The 15,483-nt window shown below is 41.9% G+C and overlaps 1 protein-coding gene across 1 annotated transcript; it reads left to right on the top strand.

Annotated features, from left to right (window-relative positions):
- Positions 1-230: 230 nt before the first annotated feature.
- On the top strand, positions 231-13,750 carry LOC121071350 (acyl-CoA (8-3)-desaturase-like). The gene is made up of 12 exons (XM_040559578.1): positions 231-563; positions 4,015-4,125; positions 5,817-6,014; positions 6,770-6,871; positions 7,035-7,163; positions 8,537-8,597; positions 8,919-8,995; positions 9,806-9,903; positions 10,606-10,702; positions 11,657-11,736; positions 12,416-12,541; positions 12,725-13,750. Exons 1-12 carry the CDS (start codon positions 288-290, stop codon positions 12,774-12,776), a joined length of 1,407 nt encoding a protein of 468 aa, XP_040415512.1. The 5' UTR covers positions 231-287; the 3' UTR covers positions 12,777-13,750.
- The last annotated feature ends 1,733 nt before the right edge of the window (positions 13,751-15,483 follow it).

The following is a 15,483-nucleotide window of genomic DNA, read 5'->3' as shown; positions in this document are numbered from 1 at the left end:
CACTCAATAGTAGCATATTTTTTTTTATGTCTGGATTGCAGTGCAGTGGTCAGGGCAGGGAAGAGGAGGTATGTCTGTCTGTCTGTCTGCCTGCCTGCCTGCTTGTTTGGGGAACAGGTGAAGCCCAGAGGGGCTCTGCCTGCATCCAGGCACACCCTTCATTTCTCTCAGGGCTGAAAAACTGAGGGAGGCGTGGGCTGGGGGGCGGGTCAGGGCTTGACTTAGCCCTTATACACCTGGGGAGATACAGGGCAGGGTGGCTGCCTTTGAGGAGAAGCAACAGGAGGATGGTGCTGCTGCAGAGTGATGGGGACTGGGTGGCTGGGGACCGGGACCAGAAACAGGACCAGGACCCAGACCCGGACCTGGTGGTGGCTGCTTCAGCCCTGTGGCCTCGTCGCTGCTTCACCTGGGAGGAGATCGCGCAGCGCTCAGGTCGGGGTTCCCCACCCCAGGACCGGTGGTTGGTGATCGACAGGAAGGTGTACGACATCAGCCACTTCTACAGGAGGCACCCCGGGGGTGCCCGGCTCCTCGGCAGCCACGCTGGGCAGGATGTCACGGTGAGGGATGTCACAGGCTGGGGATGGATGGATGGAGAGGGCAGTGAAGGTGGGGGGCACCAGGGTTGTGGTTGTAATCCAGATGAAGATTTCAGGATGGCTGTTATCTCTTGAGCTCACTTTGGAGCTACTGGAAGCGTACTGCAGTGGTTGCATACGGTGACGAATCTGCAAGTGGTACTGCAGCAGCCCTGTGGCAACTTAGGTAGTTGCTCTCCTTATCTTAGTAAAGGAATCTCTTCCAAAGTGCTTCCCAGACTTAATTTGGAGGGGAAGTGAAGGTGACATGCTCTCCCAAGCAGTTTTCCAGGAAAGTTGCTGCAGTTATTGCCCATAGTCCCTCTGATCCTTGGAATGAACAAAATTGGAAGAATCAGATGGCTAGCTGATGTCAAACCGCTGGTCAGTTAGTCTGGGGGCAAAAAGGTATCTGCTCATCACCTTTCCTGTCTGACCACTATCTTTAAAGCTATGGAAACCTGTGGGAACACAGAAAATTGTTCAGCAAATTCTCTGGACTTCTGGTGTTCTGGTGTATACAAGTTATGCTGAAAATAGTGGTAAATCAGCATCTATACAAAGAAGCAACAAACATGATTGCATCCTTGCTCTGTATTTTGAAAAGCAACCCAAGGCAAATAGTTTCTGAATCTCTCACATGTAGGGGATGACTGATATTCACGAAAAAAAATAATAATAATTTTCAGTCCACTGAGTTTAAACTTCAAATTTTGTATTAGCAACACTTTGCATTCCATATTTTCCATCATTCATTTGCTTTAGTTAGTACTGTCAGACTTCTTTCATCTTAGGATGCTGAATATCCCCAGATAATGGATGAACATGAAAAATACAGGCGCTTTTTTTCTAGGATCTGAGCTGGTTCTTACTGGTTGATGCCATATCCAAATAAAAAGCCCTATCAGAATTCAGCCAGTTTCGTGTGACACAAGCTCAACTGTCTTCACACTTGCGCATGTGAAATAGGCTGCACACTGCAATGGGAAAACATGTGGCTCTATGTGTACAGAAAGAGGCAGGGGGGAATATTATGAAACTGTAGCTCAAGGCCTCCAAATAAAATTAATAGGAAGGGTTTTCACTTTGCTTCTGAGAGGCTGAAGAACAAATATAACTGTAGCATCATTGTTTCTGACAGGGCAGAATCCTCAGATTTTTTTAATTCCAAAGCTAATTGATACATGTGATACTGGAGTATCTTGTCCTGCTTGAACTCTGTGTGCTTTCAAGCTGTGCATCTCGGCCTCAGAAAAACCCATGAAAGCAAGTAAAAGATGGAATATTTGCTATAGGCATGCCTAGACTGCAGGATCATGTAGCAGAAAAAGCCAAGTTGGCATTGGTCAATCTATAACAGAAGCAAGATAAATTAGAGTTTGTGGAATTCTGTGCTCTACTGTGTATCCTGATTATATGTGAACCTGAACTATCTTGTTTGGAGCAAACTTTATTTCCACACTGAGTTACAACTTGAACATTGCAAATGAAGTAAGAAATTTCTCTTCAGTATTCAGTGGAGTTCATGAGATGGTATGAATCTCACAAGCCCTTCAGTTAGCAGTGGATGCAGAGACAAAATGTGGAAGGAGCGTTAATTAACAAAATTGAGAAGAGGAGTGGAAATACTGAGTATGATTAATGTCACAATATTAGCAAGGGTCGCAGTGCACAGAACTGTAAAGAAGAGTCCTGTTAATGCTGATTTTGTTGAGGTGTTTTGTCACAAAGTGTAGAAAAGCAGAGTTAAGGAATGAAGTGACTTAGGAAACAGGAATAACTGTCTTGAGGCTGGGTTGCAGTTTAACCAAATTTGGTTGAGTTTTGAAGACTGTAAAAATGTGTAGTGTTGCAACATCATGAAATACAGTTACTTGCTGTAGACTGTTTTGCAGAGACACTTCTTGCTTGTTGTTAAAACTGGGATTTATTGCTGAATTTAATTGCTGGAACTGCTGGCAGAGATTCACCTGTGATAGCGACTGTGTGCTCGGTACTTAGTCTGAGGCGTATATACAGCATAGTTACTCATGCAGTTGCCCAGGCCTGTGTTATTTCAGAATATAGGACAGATTCTGTAGCAGTTTGCTCAAAGGGATTAGCTGAACAAATTTTTTATTATTTTTTTTTGTCACACAACCATTCTTAATACACACTTGCACAGGGTAGCCCTGCAGGGTTGGAATGCAGTAAAACACTTACTCTGGTCTGGTTAGACTGACAAAAATTGATGCAGATGAAAGATGGTGCAAAGGCAGGCATGTCAGCAGAGCAGTAAGTTGAAGGTGTTTGCTTGGATGTATAAAAGCAATTTTCCACAGCTAGAGAATCTTTGGGAGGAGTTTCATTCCCACAGAGTGAATTCACAGCTCAGCTCAGCCTCAGCTGTGGCATATCAGCGCATACTCCTGTTTCTTTCAGGGCTCCAGCTACTCCCTACATGCTCTCTCTGTCAGTGAAGTTGTTTCCTCCTCTGTATTTCTGCCCTTTCTGTCCCCAACCCTGCCTGGAAGCTATCACACTGTTGTTTTTTCATGCTTATATCTTTATGAGAGATCAGTAACACCTAACCAGGCCTGTTCATATAAATTGCATCCTTGCATTCATTTCTGTACGAATATCTCCAAGTGCTAGAAAAAAGCTCCCAACATCACTTAGTCCTCAATGAAACCCATCCTGTATTAGTTAATTTGGGAGTGGATTTCTCTACCCAGGGCTGGTTGGAATGTTGCTGTGACATGTTTCCTAAAGCAGGCTTCTCATTGCTATCACCTGTCCATCTCCTCCTCCAGAGCTTGTATTACTCGTAGTTTAGTTTCCATCGTTACTTAGCCTTAATATAACAGAGGTCTTGTTGTTATTTGACTAGTTGGGGAAAAGTAAGAATTTACTGTCTGAGAAGGGTGTATTTCTGAAAGGTGAAAATCCCTCATGTCTGTGAATAAGAACCACCAGATTTTTTTTTCTTTTAAGCAGTTGAATTTAAAAGGCAAACAGTCTTCTGATAATTTTACAACAAATATGTTTTTAGTTTGCTGATGAAAGGTATTTTGGACACCTGACTGTAAAGGGTGAGTGAAAGATCAGTAAAATTGGGGTTAGAAGTGGAAGAAAGGCAAGGAAACTAAATTCCACTTTAGGCATGTAATGGAGTTCAATTCAATTTTGTATTATGCAGCTTGCATACCCATAGTAATTTCAGTCTTTGAAGCCAGACCTCCTCTGTTTGCCAGTTAAATAATAAAATCTCATTTAAGAAGAGATTAGGGTAAAGGTGACAGAGGGGAAGGTGAAAAAATGGGGAGATAGAAAGGTCTTTGTCACTGTGGTTCCTCCACCATGGATGTTTTAGCACGCACAGTGTATTGAGGAGATCGAGGTTAGTAACACAGTGGTTTTTCTTATCTCTATCTTTACTCTTCTGCATTTGCAGGATGCATTTGTAGCATTCCATGTTGACAAGCTGCTGGTGAACAAGTACTTGAAGTCACTGCTGATCGGGGAGCTGGCACCAGATCAACCCAGTATTGAGCCCACTAAAAATGTAAGTTTATCCTCATAAATCAAAGATTAAAGGCAAATATTCTGAGATTAGAACTTCATTTTCTAGATCAGTGTATTTTCTAGAACAATGGGATCCAGGTTCTTCACAATTTTTTGCTACTTAGAAATCCTAAATGAGTATTAGTCTAAATCCACATTATTTGTCAGAGAATGAGATTCCTAAGAAATTTTTATCACAGCAACTACATAAATTATAGAGGCTTGTTTGGCTCTCATGAATATTAGTTACCACCTTTTCTTTCCCCTGCTTTGAGAAAGAGCTAACCAACCACTCAGTAGTTCCCTTCAACAGATAGTAATTTTTCAGGCTGTATTCCCTTCTGTTGTAGGTATCTGTAGGGATAGAATGCAGGTAGAGTGCATTAGCCTTGACAATACACTGTAAAACTTAATTCTTTGCCCTTTTGGACAGCCTATGGTAGCAGGCTCAAGGTCAAACTGTGTAATCATCCACAGAGGCACTGTTGATGTCAATGTGTGAATAACCAATCTTGCATGCCAAAGAAAGGAGAGGGGTGCAGACAATAGACCAGAATTAGTCTTAGAGTGCAATTGTCCACAGGGTTGTATGCACCTAATTGCTTCCCTATATCCAAGACTGTTTTCTCCTGTTCCTCCTTGTCTGCCCTGACTTTTCCTTTGCATAATTTCATGCTGAAGGGAAGCAAGGTAACACGTGGTGTCATGTAACCCAGGCATTAGAAACAATTCCCAGAACAGCATGTTCATAATTCCTATATATATGGGAACCTCGCGAACTTTCTATCCATGTGAGGCTGTGCCTTGCCGATTTGCCACAGCTGGCCTGCACTAGAGCCTGCATGTGCCTTGCTCCTTGCAAACTCCATTTCCCAGAAATGACTGGCAAACTAGTCTGGCAGTCTCCTTTGGGCTGGGCTTCATGGAGACAGGAACCAGGCTTGTGAGGTATCTGCTGAGCTGGTAAAGACAAAGGTAGGTTGGTCTAGCACCTGTACTGTGGTCACTTCTTCCATATTACTTTCTCAATGCTCAACGTGAGGTCAGCTGGGCTATGAGTTCAATTTTTTGTACAGATGTTTGACCCTCCCCTGTTAACTGTGGGAAGGGTAAAGTGAAGGCATGCATTGATCTGGTGAAAGTGATGGCAGAGGAGGAATAACGTCGTCATATGCATACAGTATGCCTTCCAATAGAGGTGCTTTACACACACACACGCACACTTTTTCCCCCTAATTTGATTCTTTGAGGAAAGGTTCTGGATGCCAATTTAATCTACATGCCTTCACTATTGCCTGGCAATATCTGAGTAGTGCTGGGCTCTGGTGACTATGGACCAGTAGCATTCGGAAGATATTACAGCCTTAAACATCTGTTGCATGAGCCCTGTGTTATTGCCAAGGAGATGATGGAAGAAGCACAGGTGCTAGACATAGTCTTAGGGGCTGGGGGTACAGACATTTTACTCTGTAGTGGCTTCTGCTTGCTCCTCTGCTATGTGTACTTTATTGGGCAAAGGCATTGAGTAACTGTAGGAGAGCAGTGATGAAGTTTACTGGTGTGCAAGTCCAGCTCTTGTTCATTTGAACAGACTTTGATCTTTCTTTCCTTGCTTGAAATGTTTATTAGCTTTTAAGGCTGCAGCACTACACTCTAGGAGCAGGGAATGTGTAACACTTGTGCTTTCCACAGAAAATGCTCGTAAAAGACTTCCGTGAATTGCGTGCCAGTGTTGAGAAAATGGGACTTCTGAAGCCAAATAAACTCTTCTTCTTCTTGCACCTTGCTCACATCCTCCTGTTGGATACTGCTGCTTGGCTCGTTCTCTTCTACTTTGGAACATCCTTAATGCCCTTTATTATCTCTCTGGTGATGCTGACCATTTCTCAGGTAAGCAATAGAGTCCACAACATGTATGCATGGACTTATGTCAACTTTCATACGCATACTATTGCAGTTTTGTAGCTCTCCATTGCCTTACTTGGTATAGTTCTCCTTTGCTTAACATGACAACTTCTACATGACTTGTGTTTCACAGAAGGTGCGAAGAGGAAATTCTTAATTGTGGAGAGCTCCCAGTATGCCTAATCTGTAGCTTTTTTTTCCCCTCAAGATGTATTCACAGAATCATAGAGTGGTTTGGGTTGGAAGGGATGTTAAAGGCCATCTGTGACTTTTTATACAGGCAGATAACTTAGAACCATTCCCCCTTGTCCTAGCACTGAAAGAGGGGAGACTTAGATTAGATGTTAAGAGAGAGTTCTTTACTCAGAGAGTGGTGAGGCACTGGAATAGGTTCCCCAGAGAAGCTGTGAATGCCCCATCTCTGGAAGTGTTGATGGTGAGGTTGGATGGGGCCCTGGGCAATCTGATCTAGTGGGTGGCATTCTCCTCCAAGGAAGTGGTGCTGGAATTAGGTGGTCTTTAAGGTAACCCAAGCAAATTGCTAACCCAAGCAATTCCATGATTCTGTGATATGATTCTATGATCAGGCCATTGACCACAACTATAAGTGTGGCTATCCAGCTATTTCCTTATCCACCAAATGGTCCATCCATCAGATCCATGTCTCTCGAATTTAGAGGTAATGATGGTCTTGATTCCTCTTTTGTGCTACTCCCAAAATTTCCTTTTTCCTCTTTCAGGTCCAGGCTTCATGGCTACAACATGATTTAGGACATCTCTCAGTCTTCAGGAAGACAAAGTGGAACCACTTGCTGCATAAGTTTGTCATGTGCCACTTGATTGTAAGTGATTGATCCTGGAACAACTTAATTGATTTGATGGCCTTCCTGCAAAAGTGTGTGTTCTGAAGATTCTGTAGAAGTGTGCTCAGCACTGGGCGAAGAAGGGAGAGAATCTGGCTCTGAGAGCATTGTGGTTCTCATGCTCTGTTCTTCACTTAAACAGGGAGCATCAGCCAAATGGTGGACTCTCTTGCATTCCCGACACCATGCCAAACCCAACTGCTTCCAGAAAGATCCTGATATTGATATGCACCCGTTCTTGTTTACTTTGGGGAAGAAATTCTCTGTGGAGGTCAGTGTCTGTGTGTGCATGTGCACGTGGTCATGTACTAGCAACTGAGAAGAACACCATACTCAACAAAAAGCACACTATATCATAAATATCTAAAACTGTGATTATAGTTTCTGAAAAAAAAGATTTTCATCTGTCTATTTTCTTCAGACATTGTGAGCAGGTCGTAATTTATATTATACTATTTAAAAATTGCTCAAGCATTTGAGAAGTTGCTGTAAACAAATAAGAGACAAATGTGCATTACATATGGGAGGGAAAATCCAGCAGGAAAAAGACTAATGGTTATAGCAACTTAATGACCTACTGGGTTTTGTAACAACTCAGTAATTAGCGCTTATTAGGTAACTTGTGAACATTAATATAAAGCATGTATGCAGTTAGTCTGGGATTATTTCTTAATACTAATGTCTAAGGCTCATAGATGCAGGCTGCTCTGGTTTGTTTATGACTTGATGTGAAAGGCAGCTGGCACAACAGTGCTGAAGAACCAGTGGCTGGCTGTTTCTGCAGTTTTCTGGGACTGGTTATTGTCAAGTGCCTCTCATGTGCATAAGTCATTTGACTACATAAAATGCTCTCAGCTTGTACTGCTAGGCCACTGCCAGGAGCAACAGCAGAGGACAATGCTGCAGCCCTTTTACTGCACAAGTTAATCAGTTTTTGAAGCCTTGTCGGAAGAACTACAGCAGTGATTTTATTTTCTCTTCCATTAAATTGTCTCTTAAGTTCACGGAATCAGAGAAAAAAGTAGAAAATGAAAACTAAGAAAATAACTGGTTTTGACTGGTAGTATAATTTAGCACTGTGGTATGTAAGCTTGTGCCAAGTGACTTATGAATGAACAAGGAACGCAAAACCAAGAGATTCAACAATTAAAATTCACCTCACCTTACTCTTAATTTTTTATCATAACTCATGCTTATGTGTCACACCATCTTTTAATGGGTAAAACATTCAGGTATAGCTTTTACTACCTTATTCCTTTCCAACACAGATAACAGTGGTATCTGACACTAGCTTGTTTCCTACTATGTCCCAATGTATGTCTTAAGTATATGTAGACCTACTTTTCAGCAATCACATTTCACTTTTCTCCTACTGAAGAAAAGTCTCAGGCTTGCTTAACTGCTTATTTCTGAAGGACTAAAGCATTAAAGGACTGAAGCATTAAAGCAATCACTGGAGTGAGGATTTATAGCAAAAGCATATGTATGTAAAGTAATAGGACAGGTACACAAGAAGGAGACAGTAATGATGGTTGTGGAAAGTGTGCAAGAAGGGTGCCTTTTGGGGAAGAAAAATGGAAAATGGCAAGCTATCTGTACAGATTACTTAGTTTCCACTCATTGTTTTATTGTTTATTTTCACAGCTTGGAATCAAAAAGAAAAAATACATGCCATACAATCACCAGCACAAATACTTTTTCATTAGTGAGTATCTTCATTCTCCTGCAACACTAATTACTAATGGGGCTTATAGATCTTACTTTTGAGCTGCAGTCAAACTTCAAAGAGCTTCCCGTATTATCTCTGTTTTACCTCCCGAGACCAGCAGGCTCAAAGATCACTAAATGTTAGTCGTCTTTGCATGCTGAGATCATCCAGAAGCTTCCGAATGATAACAGCCCTAAAATGCTTCAGACTACTATCTATATTAAGTAGTTGTTCAGGGATCCTTTGCTTCCAGTTTGTGATTTGGTATCGGTCATTCAGGAAATGATATTACCAGTGATAATGATTTTTCCATTACAGCTCTGCCTCCGCTCCTGTTTCCCACCTACTTCCACTGCCACACATTTTATATTGCATACACAAAGAGGTACTGGGTGGTAAGTATTGCTGTTTGTGAAACCACGGGGTTAGCTGTGGGCTTCCAATCCTTCTCCTGAATATGGAGCCTGCTTCTGTCAAGAGCTCAGGCCCTGCTGCATGACCCAGCGTGCTCGTCAGTTAGGCCTAATAAGACAGTCAGGTTCGTGTAGCGTTTTTTCAGTGGTTATGTATCCTTTCTGCTAAACGCATTATGTTCCCCAGCTTGCTGATAAAGGCCTGGAAACAAGCAGTGGGCTATTTGACCTGCACTGCCTTGCCTTGCTTGCAAAATCATGAAATGCATGTCCATAGTGTTCAGAAACAGGAGAATGTGGATTTGCAGGAACTGCTGTCCTCTATTTGTCAGCAGTATGCATATAATTTGCATTGCTTCCTATGCCAGGCAGACAGTGCTTATGCTTCATTTTTCCTTCTCTTGCACATGTTACGAATACAGAAAGGTAGAGCAACATCCAGACAAAATGAAATAGCTGGTCTAGCACTTTGTTCACTGTGGAGTCAGTCAATGATTTGATACAAGTCTTAAACTCGTGTTTCTGAATGCCTAGCTATTTGCTAACATATTAATCCATTTAATAGGAGTGAATGCTAAAATTTATTTCAATTACAGAATGAAAAAAAAAGTATTGATACCTTATTGTAACTTGTTTTTTTTCTAGATCATTCAATTTAGCAAAAAACTACAGCAAAAACCTACAGAAGTGGAATGTAGAAAGTTCTCTTGTACATAAAACATGATGCTTAGAAAAGAGTTAAGAAATGCAATTTTTAATGATTTTATTTTTTATTGTTTTTGGGTTTGGTAGGACTTGGCCTGGATGCTGACCTTCTATATCAGATTCTTTTTTACCTATGGATCGTTATTAGAAATAAAGAGTCTCCTGGCATATTACTTTATTTTCAGGTAACATCTTTTTAAAAGATTCTTCAGACTTCCTTTGTGTATTCTTTCCATCTGTCTGCCTTTTCCATATTCTTCTGTGTTCTCTTTTATCAACTCTTTTTTTTTGCCTTTTTTTTTTTTAAAGTTAAACTCTGCTTAATCGTTTTCTGTGAAAGCAAAGAGCCTTAACTGAATGATTACCAAATTGAGAAATGCTCACCTTATGTAGTGTTCAGTGCTTCGGGAATTGGTTCTGCTACTCCTTAGAGAACATTTACCAGGAAAAAGGGTTACCCTGGGCTTGCAAATGTTTTAACCATCATCATAGCCTTCAGTGGATGTACTGTGCTTAGATCATTTTAATGTTTCTGTCTAGTTTGGTCCTTAGTTACAGATAAAACAGGATGAATGCAAGGCTATTTCAGTTTTATACCAAAACATATCAAGTAATGACGAGTTTTATAAGGAAATATGAAACTTCCAGGTGCTGGAGGTTCTTCCAGGTGCTGGAGGTTCTTCCAGGTGCTGGAGGTTCTTCCAGGTGCTGGAGGTTCTTCCAGGTGCTGGAGGTTCTTCCAGGTGCTGGAGGTTCTTCCAGGTGCTGGATTAATCAGGCCGGTGTTCTCCCATGCATTTGTAAGCCTGGCTATGCTGTCATTTCAATGGCTCCTCATTGACTCATTTACTTGTTACTGAATTCTGGCCTCTTGTCTGGTTGTTCAGGATGCTGGAGAGCAGCTGGTTTGTCTGGGTTTCACAGATGAACCATATCCCAATGGATATTTACTACGACAAGAATTTGGACTGGGTGTCTACCCAGGTAAAATATTTTCGCCTTAAGAATTGTGACCATACAGGTACAAATTCTAACCACAAGACAAGTAGCTACTGTATTGCACTAAGTGTGAATCCTGCTGGTAACTGGGAAGTGAAGGTTAATAGGATGACTGCAGAAAAAAAAAAAAAAGAGTTGCTGGAATATGTTTAGAGAAAAGCAATGAAGCTGGTGAAGGGACTAAAAAGCAATATGTGAGGAGTGGCCGAGGGAACTGGGCTTCCTTAGTCTGGAGAAAAGGAGTCTGAGGGGAGACCTTATCAGCCTCTACAACTACCTGACAGGAGGTTGGAGCAACGTGGGTGTTGGTCTCTTTCTCAGATGACAAATGGTAGGACACAAGGAAATAACCTCAAGCTGGGATAGGTTTAGATTAAAGAAGAATTTCCTTATGGAAAGGTTGGTTAGGCCTTGGTACAGGCTGCCCGAGGAAGTAGTGGAGTCCCCATCCCTGAATGTATTTAAGAGACATGTGGATGTGGCACTTAGGGACAGAGTGGTGGACCTTTTCTCCTTCTGCAGAGATGGAAGTTTGTGTCCTGCTCTGGCTGAGCTCCTTTGCACTGATAGGATGTCAATGTAGTATCATGTCTTTGCACAATGACTTACTGGAGGCTAGCAGTAAAGCCATCACAGAAGCACCTGTCCATCTCTGCTTTTTCTGCAGATGTAGGTTTGAGAAGACTCAGAACAAACTTTTGACTGTGTTATTCAAATGCATTCATGGGAGCAGAGAGCCAGCTCCTAGTTTTACCATGGTCCATGCTAGCTGGTCTGTATAACTCTGCTGGTGCACAAGGGAAGGAGGATTATGATTCTTGCCTTGAGGTAGCTCAGCTTGGGCTGAAAGAAGCACAGTATAGTGTGCTCTTGAGACAAATGGAAAAGGCTGCGGTCACAAACATGTACTAATTCTGCCTTCCTTTTCCCCTTCCCTAGCTCCAGGCAACATGTAATGTTGAGCAGTCGCTGTTCAATGACTGGTTTACTGGGCATCTGAACTTTCAAATTGAACATCAGTGAGTATACATCCTAAGAGTTTTTTTTTTTTTTAACCCTATTCGCTGCTCTAAATCCTACAAATTGTTGTTGGCACCAGTGAGTTTGTCTAAATCTAAAAACCCTAAAGAGCATGATAGTGTTAATTCAAAACCTTCACTGTGGACCCACAGGAAGATTGGAATTATGATTGAAAGTGGAATATGGGCAGGATCTGTTAAAACATCCAGGTAGCAACAAGTCTTATTCAAAGTGGTAGTTAATATGCATCTGTGAAAATGTGCCAAGGCATCCTGTTTATACCCTGATGGAGCAGTGAGATATGCAACTGAAGGATGGACCCATCTCCGTTCCTGTGCCGATTAGCTATGGCGATGATTACTGCTGGAGAAAGGGGGCAAAAGTGGATTCTCCAGTTTATGGGCAAAAGTGGATTCTCCTAGTTTATGGTATCACTTAATTTGGAAAAAACAGAGATATGAGAGACAACAGCAGAGAAATAAGGGAGGGGTAAAGCAGGAAAATATTATGAGTTCCTTGGGCTACAAGCACACCATAGGGAAAGAGGAGACAGGAGCAGCAAAAAAAGCTCTGTTTAGTGTGGGCTGTAAGAGTCCTAGGAAGTAATAATGAACAGGAACATGTGAAAGGTAATATTTCTTGTGGGGCACTGAAAGAGAACTTGTCTCCTGTTCACAGCCTATTCCCCACAATGCCAAGACACAACTACTGGAAGGTGGCTCCTCTTGTGAAGTCTTTGTGTGCCAAGCATGGCATTGAGTACCAATGTAAGCCGTTGCTCACCGCCTTTGCAGACATTGTGCAGTAAGTAACAGTTAACACATTGGGAAGAAAATTGCAGAAGGATATAGGAGAGACTGGGGTTTTAAGAACAGGGGTTGGCTTGTTCTTTCTTACAAAATAGCACATGAAAATGCTTGTTTCCCTTGTCCTCACCAACACTCCTTTAAGCACCTACATGTAATGTGTCCATTCTCTCTCTCTCAGCTCTTTGAAGAATTCAGGAGAGCTGTGGCTTGATGCCTACCTACACAAATAGGAAGACAAAGTTTGATGGTGCCACATACAGCCTACTATGTCTTTGCATCCCCAGTAAGCTGAGGAGCAGGGACAACGAGGGACTCTAAGGAAGAATAAAATGGATAAGAACCGAAGGAAGTGATTCCAATCGATATGAAGTTATCTGAATATTTCTTTGTTCTTTCCTGATATTTTGGTTCAGATATGTTAAAAGTGAATAGGGCCAGCAGGAGCTGAATGGTTAGATCAGGGAGAAACTTCTTGTTAATAGTGTCTGAGTAAACAAGGCCAAGAAGCAGTTCTGAGCATGTGTTCAGGTCAGATCTATGGACTGGTGTAGCTGCACACACAAGTTCATGCCAGTCTCTTCATGTGTAATGTTTAACACCTAATACAATGTTTCCTTACTTGAAGTCATTTGAAATTGCACAGGATTTTGAATTAGCACGGTGTCCCAACAATGCACTTACATCATAATAAACTACAAATTACACTTGGAGTATAGCAGTTGTAATATGTAGTTGAATAACATCAGTGTTGCTCCTATTATTGTTCTCTAGAGTATTCTCTTTGCCGTAACACTAGGCGTTCCCAGTTGCCAGGAAAAAACACAGTTCAAGCTCAATTCTCTTTTCAAAATTTCTTTATTTCCTTTTTTTTAGCCTCCTGCTTAGGTACTCTTTGGAGCATTCCTCACGTGTGTTTCTTTGATCTGTTATATTTTACAAAACTGATCCAAGCTCTTTGATAAGTAAAATGGCTAACTTTCTTTTGTATTCCTTTTTGAAGGATTTTTTTGAGGAATTATAGCACAGGGGGCATTAGTAAGTAGTAAGAGCAGTGAAAGTCAGCTGCTAATATAAAATATTCAGATTGGTTTAGTGTTTTCTGTCCATGAGCTATATTTATGGTTATTAGCCATAAAGATAAAAATAACAGTATTATTATCCAGTAGCATGTATGAGTAATAAAGTAAGAAGTAATGCAACTGAATTCCTGGAACTGTGCACTTGCAAGCAAATGTGTATTAGTATTAATAATTTTCTAGTAAGAAATACTCCTAGTTTCTTTAGGGAAAAAATTTGCATTCTCTTCTGTTTAATGAAAGCAGAACCAGAACAGATTCTAGAAGCTGGTGTGCAGCAATACTATACTTCCCTCTTGATAGAAATGATGTGATTATTGGCATTCTTAGTCCCCAGTACACTTCCAATATATTTTCAAACTAGTACAAAATGAACTATGCATTTCAACATAATCATCTTGGAAGTGTGTGTGGGGTGGATATATTACATGTATCTACATGTACGCCTCTAGAAAAATACCATCTTCGGTTCTATTCCTGGGAAGTCAGCTGAGAATTTCTTGTAATAGATAAGAATTGGAAACATGCCCTGTAAGTCCTCAAAGTGGCACTGGTTTGAGAAATCTAAGGGAGCCTTCATTTAGGGGTGGTAATGATGGTAAAAATATAATAAAGGTATGGGCTAATTGAAAATACTGAAAATAAAAATTATTTTTCCTAGTTTTTGGAAAAAAAGCATTGATTAGCTTAGACAAAAAAAAAAGTCTACACAACTGCGCCTTCTGAATAGATTGCCTTCCACTCAGCTTTCCATGTTGGAATGAAGATAAGAGGTTTGTATTACAGACAAAGGACTTTGGAAAAAAAAGATGAAGTACAGAGATCATTTGCTCACCAATCTTACTGCAACTCTGGGGATGTACAGGGGCTAATAAGGAGGGGCACACTGAAGGCCAGAGTATGTGAAAAGGCACATGGGTGGCTCTTAGGTGCATCAAAAGGCAAATCAACCGCTCTGGTTTAGACCACCAGGCAAAACAAGGACTCTGGGGGAGCCAATAAAAGAGAGATTCTGGGATCTTAACCCAAGACTTACCAGAGCCTTGGCTGAGGACCACCCCCTACCCTGATAGCATAGGGAAAAAAAAACTTGGGGAAGAAACTTTTTTGCAGCATTGCCCTTCTTCTGGCAGCTCCTTTGCAGCTACACATCAGTTGGTGCTCTAAGCCCAACCCTTGGCATCAGTTGAGCTTTGTCCAGAAGCAATTTGTCCAGAAGCAGAAAAGAGCTAGCTGGGGTGAAAGATTTTGCAGTTTATCCTGTACTTTGGTAACGTGCAGATGGCTCTAGAGTCTCAAAGACCTGTAGAGGACAAGAAAAGGCAAAAATATATCTGGGGTAAACTGAAAAGTGCACAGAGGACTCTGGGTCTCTGCTGCTTTACCTGTGTCCTCAGGGACAAGCTACCAGCACCTGTTGTCAGTACAGGTCAGGCAGGGCCAGAAGAGCTGCAAAAAAAAGCAGTAGAAAATGCCTGAAGAGTGGAAGTGGCCAAAGGAAGAAGAGGCAGCAATGACGTTGCTGAGGGATGGAAAGAATACAGGTGGTGCTGGCTGGAGGGAAGAAGCTACTCGGGCTCCCTGCAGAGATAAAGCTGTTTGTCTTAGTGCCCCAGGTAGCAGAGGGGTGAGGGCTCCTGGTAGGCAGCAGCAGGGCCAGAGACATCCTGCTTAGATTGTTCAGCCCAGAGCAGGCTGAGGGGAGGCCTCATGGTGGCCTGCAGCTCCCTCACGAGGGGAGCGGAGGGGCTGGTGCTGAGCTCTGCTCTCTGGGGACAGCGACAGGACCTGAGGGAACGGCATGGAGCTGGGACAGGGGAGGGTCAGATTGGATATGAGGAAAATGTTCTTCACAGAGAGT

This window comes from Cygnus olor, chromosome 5 (assembly GCF_009769625.2).
Source record: "Cygnus olor isolate bCygOlo1 chromosome 5, bCygOlo1.pri.v2, whole genome shotgun sequence".
Taxonomy (NCBI): domain Eukaryota; kingdom Metazoa; phylum Chordata; class Aves; order Anseriformes; family Anatidae; genus Cygnus; species Cygnus olor.
This window is presented reverse-complemented; position numbering and strand designations above follow the sequence as displayed.

Bases quoted from the DNA above. Each gene is read 5' to 3' on its own strand.
- LOC121071350 (XM_040559578.1), top strand. From the start codon at position 288: ATGGTGCTGCTGCAGAGTGATGGGGACTGGGTGGCTGGGGACCGGGAC. The intron at 7,164-8,536 runs GTCAGTGTCTGT...TTATTTTCACAG, and splicing joins GGAAGAAATTCTCTGTGGAG to CTTGGAATCAAAAAGAAAAA. The intron at 12,542-12,724 runs GTAAGTAACAGT...TCTCTCTCTCAG, and splicing joins GCCTTTGCAGACATTGTGCA to CTCTTTGAAGAATTCAGGAG.